The sequence below is a fragment of the Sander lucioperca genome, chromosome 8 (assembly GCF_008315115.2).
Source record: "Sander lucioperca isolate FBNREF2018 chromosome 8, SLUC_FBN_1.2, whole genome shotgun sequence".
NCBI classification, from domain to species: domain Eukaryota; kingdom Metazoa; phylum Chordata; class Actinopteri; order Perciformes; family Percidae; genus Sander; species Sander lucioperca.
Genome location: NC_050180.1, coordinates 14290957 through 14297886, shown reverse-complemented (window position 1 = coordinate 14297886; position 6930 = coordinate 14290957). Strand labels below are relative to the sequence as shown.

The 6930-nt window shown below is 42.9% G+C and overlaps 1 protein-coding gene across 19 annotated transcripts in view; it reads right to left on the bottom strand.

The window, feature by feature from the left end:
* The window catches only part of caska (calcium/calmodulin-dependent serine protein kinase a), a 214666-nt gene extending 208687 nt beyond the window's left edge, over positions 1 to 5979 (bottom strand). For 7 of the 19 annotated variants that reach the window (XM_031300680.2, XM_031300715.2, XM_031300745.2 and 4 more), the window contains exon 1: positions 5075 to 5976. In XM_031300680.2, coding sequence (XP_031156540.1) covers positions 5075 to 5133 — 59 coding nt within the window. In that variant the 5' untranslated portion in view covers positions 5134 to 5976. Of the gene's footprint in view, positions 1 to 5074 lie in introns of all 19 variants that reach the window. The other 12 variants (XM_036003863.1, XM_036003866.1, XM_036003869.1 and 9 more) reach the window with 5 other exon arrangements.
* Positions 5980 to 6930: the final 951 nt, after the last annotated feature.

The window sequence follows — 6930 nt, the reverse complement described above, 5'->3', positions numbered from 1 at the left end:
GAGAGAGAGAAAGAAACTGCTTGTGACTGTTGAGACCTTTCTCAGGCTTGCCTAAACATGTACGGTGTGCAGCGCGCGTCTCATCACCCTGACAAACAGTGTGACACGGCAGACGCCCCATAACCAGTCGGCTTGCTATACAACTGACTACGTCTGTCAAAGCCTGCCGAGCTCCTGATTCCTAACGCCAAATGATGAACTGATGAACGGCTCAGTCACAGGGTTCTTCCTGGCTCAGAGGGAGGGGGGGGGGGGGGACAAGATGTTGCATGTATTGAACTTGAAAAAAAACAGGGAACCTTTGTGGTGGAAGTTTTTCGATGCAGCAGGTGTAGCTGTTTTAAAAATAGAAGGTGAAACAAAATAAGGACAATCGAAGACTAAACCAAGTTAGGTTTTTTTGTATTTTATTAAGTATATTTGCAAATATAGGAGGAACACATTTCACAGAAGGCACGCAGCACAGGCGTGGAAAAGCTCTTCAAATGAGTGAACAGAAACACTGAACTGAAATACATCTTCAGAGTGACAGCACACACGCACTTGGCTTATTATGACTCTACATTTCTCACAGACAATCTGATACACATGAAGACAATCAAAAAAACACAAGAGACATCTTGGAGCCATTTCGCCTCCTTCCCCCTGTACGACTTTCACCCCCCCAGTTGCATCTCAACTGGCATGGGAAAACTAAATGTATCAGGAGAGATAGTTTTAGGGTGACCTTGTAGCCCCTATCTGTTCAGACAAACAGTGCTCACATTATGTTCCAGACATTGTGATTCTCACTTAGTTAGAATCAGATTCTACATGTGGGAATGAGATGAACTCCCTTTCAGCATTGTGAGAGAAAGCTAATAGGAGAAGAAAGTAAGACAAAAATATAAAGAATCATGCTTAAATGTAAATTGCCATTACACCTTGAAATGTGAAAATTTCCCTTCCTACTTTTCCCGTTTAAACTTCTTTTTTTTTTCCATTCGGAACTAGGGCTGCACAATTAATCGCAATTTTATCAAAATCGCAATCTGGACTAGTGCAATATCCAAATTGCAGGGAGGACGCAATATTTGTTAATGACAAAAATATGTGTCTAACCATTCTGAATGAAGTATTGTGGTGCTGCAGAGACGTCCTGGGACTACAAATCCCATCCTGCAGACTACAGAAAAACATCTTTGTTTGGTACAGATTCTCGCAAAAAAAAAAATTCTTTTCTATTCTCACATTTTTATTTGCGTTTCAATGAAAATGAGAATGATGATCCAAAAAGATTGATCATTCCCTCCAATATCGTGAATCATATCGCAACATCAGTCAAAATAATCGCAATTTGACATTTTCCTCATATTGTGCAGCCCTATTCGGAACCCAAGACACAATTAGAGTTAACTTTCAAAACATTATCAGCGTTTTTTTCCTGGGCGCCAAAAATTCCTCTATGCAGGAAAAACCTTGAGTCAGTTATCCATGCAGCGTGCAACGCAGAAAACAGCTTTCGCCTCAAAACAAGATCTCCTCCACTCCATACTGGCGCTCTTAAAGCCGTGCAATATCAAGTTGGAAAGTCCCAGCAGGTGTGGTGCAGGTGGAGCAGAACAAAGCTGAATGAGTATAAAGGTTAAAGAGGCTTGGTCGCCAGAGAGAAAACACTTCTTGCTGCCATTTGTAGCTGGTTTTGGTTCAGGGCTGCAACTAGGCCAACGATCATTTCATCTGTTGACTATTTTCTCTATCAATAGATTAGTTGTATGGTCTCTAAAATGTCAGAAAATGGTGAAAAATGTGGATCAGTGTTTCCCAAAAAGCCCAAAATGACGTCGTCAAATGTCTTGTTTAGTCCACAACTCAAAAGATATTCAGTTTACTGTCCCAGAGGAGAGAAGAAACTAGAAAATAGTCACATTTAACAAGCTGGAATCAGAGAAATTGTACTTTTTCATTAAATAAAAAAAAAAAGACTCAAACCTGATTACTTGATTGTCTAAATAGTTGCCGACTGATTTGATAGCTGACATCTAAAATCGGTTAATAGATGCAGCTCCCGTTTTGTTTTGGCGTTTCATTGCACATGTATAAAAAGTATAAAAATGTGCAATGGACTCAGAAGTGAACGATTTTCTAGAAGAGGGTGAAAGAATATTGCAATAAGGTGCCATTTTCAATGTTTTTGGTTATTAGTCATCCCAGGAGCAGCATGGAAACATCTACTAGGTCTGTCCCAACACACTATCTGGCTGCAATAAATTATAATTATATGGATAAATGTTAATGATACACCGAGCTTTGTTACCTCGCCTCACTTCTACAGCAGGATTACAGAAGGACGGTGATTATTGCAACCACAGTTTATCATTTCACCCGTCACACGCCGAAACTAAAACTATTATTCTAAAGGGAGTTTACAGTCGCCTTTCTGCTAGCATTATATCGTTGTTTACATTGCGGCAACGCTATTCATATAGCATGAAACCCATTGTTAACTTAACTATTATGTGTGTTAAATCCACCTATACGATAAGCGATTTGCGGCTCTGCCCACCTCTAGGTAGGGCACAGAGCAAAGCGCAGGTATTCGTCCTCTAGGGTGGCAAGGAAGCTATTTCCCGTTGCTAGGTAGCGACATGCTGTTATCTCATTGGTTGCGCTTTCGAAAGGTCAGCAGCAACTACGTCAAAGTTAAAATAATTTGGGCGCCCAGATAGCTCGGTGGGTAGAGCGGGCGCCCATATACAGAGGTTTACTCCTCGACGCTGCAAATAATCTAAAAAAAAAGTTGAAATAATTAGAATTTTGAGCACACAACTAGACAAAACTAGACAAACTGTAAAGTCAGCGTTGACCGCTGTAGCGTGGTCATGTTAAATTCTTAAGTCAACATCAATATTTTTAATAATTCACCAGGGGGTGACGGTTCCTTATACAATTTACAATAACAATGAATCAAATCAGAAATCAAACCGAAGCGAGACCTTGTGAATCTGAAGGTACGTCCCATAGCCCTTAAATTGCCTCCTCGACTCCTCCACTTGCCTCCTTTCCTCACGTCTTAGTCCCTCCCACCGAGGAGGCACGGGAGAGACGCGAGGAAATCATGGGAGGAGAGAGGAACCGAGGAAATGTGTGTTTAGAGGGATGAGACGTCCTTTTCCTCTGAAGCGTCACATGAATTCGTCAGCTGTATGTGCGGAGTTAGCAACTCCTTCAGCTGCACGGCTTCCAGGAAGGCTGCTCTCGTGTTTCCTCGCCTATAGCTCCTCGATGCTCCCTCCTCGTACTTCGCTCCTCAGTCCTCTGGGCAGAAATAAGAGCTTTGAGACGGCCTTCACGGAGGAGAGACAGAACAACTTCTGGTTCAGCCGAGGAGTTGAGGATAGGGCTTCACAATAGGAGGAAAATATCTAATTGTGATTATTTTGACTGATACTGCGATTGCGATTTAATTCACGATATTGGAGGGAATGATCATGTTTGTCGCATTCTCATTTTCTCTGAAAAATATTGAAAGGAAAATGATTATAGTGTGCTTTTTGCGAGGAACTGTAACCAAACAAAGATTTTTTGGGGGGGATTTTTCCCCCTTTATTCGATAGTGACAGTGGATAGACAGGAAAGGTGCGAGAGAGAGAGAGAGAGAGAGAGAGAGGAGGACACGCAGCAAAGGGCCGCAGGTCGGATTCCAACCTGGGCCGCTGCAAAGGACTCAGCCTACAGGCGCACGCTCTTACTGGGTGAGCTAGAGAGGTCGCCCCACAAAGATGTTTTTCTGTAGTCTGTAGGATGGGATTTGTAGGCCGGGACGTCTCTGCAGCACCACAATACTTCATTCAGAATGGTTAGACACATATTTTGCCTTTAACAAATATTGCGCCACCCCTGCGATTTGGCTATTGCACTAGTCCATATTGCGATCCCAGGGAAGTTTTGGGGGGTGTCCCCAAAAGGGAAGTTTTGAGCGTCAACAACTTCATTTCCTGTATTCGGATACACTTCCATGCACCTTTTTACGGTGGAAATACCTTTATTTAGCCATGAAGAAGAAAAACACAGGTGACAATTCAAAATATATCAAAAATATAATGTGATGTTGGGCATTGGGCATTTTTAAGTGGATATATGGAAATCCTGGAGCTTTCCTAATGGGTATACTGCGTATACCTGCGTATCACGTAGACTACACCACTGATTAGATCTGAGAGAAGTCATTGAGATAGTTTTGATGCTCACATTGATTTTTACATCCATTCAGCTTGGGCGCTGCACTTATAATGGTAGGAGAAACCCAGTACTTCTTCATTTTATTACGGGAATAGTGTCGGTTCTTATTCCACGAAGGAGGAACCAAGACAAAAATCCTGGGTCTTCTCTTTGCTTAAAAACCTTGCCCAAATCATGCCCAGCTCTCCTCTCTATACCCTTGCAGTGACTCTCACTCCTCCGTGTAGGCTGGATGAGACATTTTCAGTCACTAACGATGACCAGATGTGCGGCGTGGGTGACTCATGATGGGTCTGGTGCCCTGCCCTTTAATTTCTGCAGCAAGTTGCCAACTGCCACTAGGTCAAAGCACAGCACACGGTTTGATGCCAAGCACTGTGTGCATGTCTGGGAAAACTACAGCACTCAGAGCGTGCAGCAGGAGGGAGGGAGGGAGGGAGGGAGGAAGAAGAAATGCTGCCACAGTGAAATATGATATTATCTTAATGTTGGAATAATAAAGCAATAAAACTGGGAATGCATGCAACAACTGTTATCACGTCCATAAAACAGGCAATAATGCATGTTTAAAATTGTTTTTGGGGTATGATTGCTTCTACTCAAAATGCTATACTGTTACCAAAGGGGTATAGAAACGATTAAGGTCACTATGTACATTCAACTATGATGACCAAGGGAACACCGTTAGTTCCTACACCACACGCTTTTTGGGCGTGCATGTACGTTTGTTTAAGTGTGTGCAATCATGCGTGCAATACCCTCAGGATATTATGAGGAGCTAATTGGGAAGCCCCAGTGATAAACGTTAACCGTAATAAATCAAAAATAAAAAATGCAACAATGCAACACTTACTTGCCAATGACCTCGCAGAGCTCGTACACATCTTCAAAGAGAATGTCGTCGTCCGCCATAGTCCGACCCCGGCTGGGGGGAAAATTATCCCCAAAATATGCGTCCCAAACCTGATGGTGCTCCTAAATAAACTAGGTGAACGGAGGCCACAAGCAGCTGGCCGTTTGACAGAAAGAACTGACAAAACCCCGCTCGTGCCGTCCGCAGCAGGGTAGCCGTTAAAGAGTTCCAAAGAAAGGGTTCTAAATTCCAGTTGTTGCCTCCTTCGTCGACCCCCCGCCCCCCAATAACGCTGCGTCGCTGTGGGTGAATCGGCACAGGGGGAGCTCAATAATCCAGTTTGGGAGTCCGCCGGTTCGGCCCCGCCTTTCCCACTGCTTCCCGGTATCGTACTCCCGTGTCAAAAAGCAAACCATACGTGGCTGTCAAACCAACATTATCGTAAACTCCTCCGCTGGTGTCTGCTCCTGTTACACTGGGTTTAAAGTGCTCACAGAGGGGAGACAGACCCGGCGGACCTTAGTGCATCAGGCTCGGGTTACAGCGAGGATCCAGGTGGGTTACAGTGATCTTCACTTCCCGAGCAGCCTTTCACTCTTTCTTGTTTTTAAAGGGAGGCACACAAACAGCCCTCCTGTCGCGTGTAACTGACGTGCGGATTCAAATATTCAGGAACAATTCAGCAGCTCCACTCTCCGTCTCTTTCTCCTCGGCTCGGCGACACTTTTACAGCCGTTGGTTTGTGTTTTTTTCCCCCCCTCAACTGTCGCCTTTTCCGGCTCCACTCCGTCGCCCGTGTGCCTGCCCTGGACGTGCAGCTCCACTGAGCTTCCAGAAAACCAAGCTCCTCCTCCTCCTACACGGGGGTTATGAAACTATTCAGCCGTCCTCCATTTTGGCGCCAAGCCTTTACCCAGGATTCTCATTTGAGGCTTATAGGCTTTGAGCCAATATGGCGAAGTGACGGCGCCTTAAAAGGCTATTCTAAAACCGCAGTTTCCTTTTGGACTTTTTCAAAAGATAGAAATCGAAGTGCAAGGAGGAGTATGAATGAAGAATAACCATACATATTAACAAGTAGGCTAACGTTGTTGATAAGTTGAGAAGTTATCGGTCTTTCAGGCAATAGCCTACCTACACCACAGGTGAATAGGGGAAAAAACCAACCCTAATAGGCCTAGATATCACCATGATAAAACTTCCCTAGTTGACATTAAGGCATTTATTATTGTAGCCTAAAACAACTTTTCTAAAATTACATTTTTAAATATGCAAAGGAGGCATTATCTTATTAAATATGCGCTAATTTGCATGCATTTCCGGAAAATAAATGTGAACATTGGATAAAGCCATGTTCAAAATTGTTGTTTTATTTTGTTGAAATAATAGAGTCAAATGTTTTTAAAGAGGGGATTTTGGATATGTCTTTTTATGACTTCATAAATCTGAAAATACATCAATAAAAAAATAAAATAATCAAATTTCACCATGTGTTTATGAATAAAGTGTTCTAAAAACCAGGCTACGAATTAAATATGAACTCTGTAAAAACCTTCAGAATATATATAGTAGTAAAACTGGAAAGTGTCACTGTATGAGAAAAGGCTAATTTTGAGAAACCAAATCGAGACACTATTACTGACTGACAGGCTGAGGTTGTCTGTCAGGGCAGTGACAACATTCACACCTTTCACCAACTGTGCTACTACAACACAGTTAGTGCCGACATGTGAGCACAACATACAGACAAATGCCGTCTATTTATATTTTATAGGCTCTGGTGGGCTAAATACATTGCCAGCTGATTGTCTAATTAAAGCCCTGTGAATAATTAAGCAGAGTTAGTAAACCCAAGA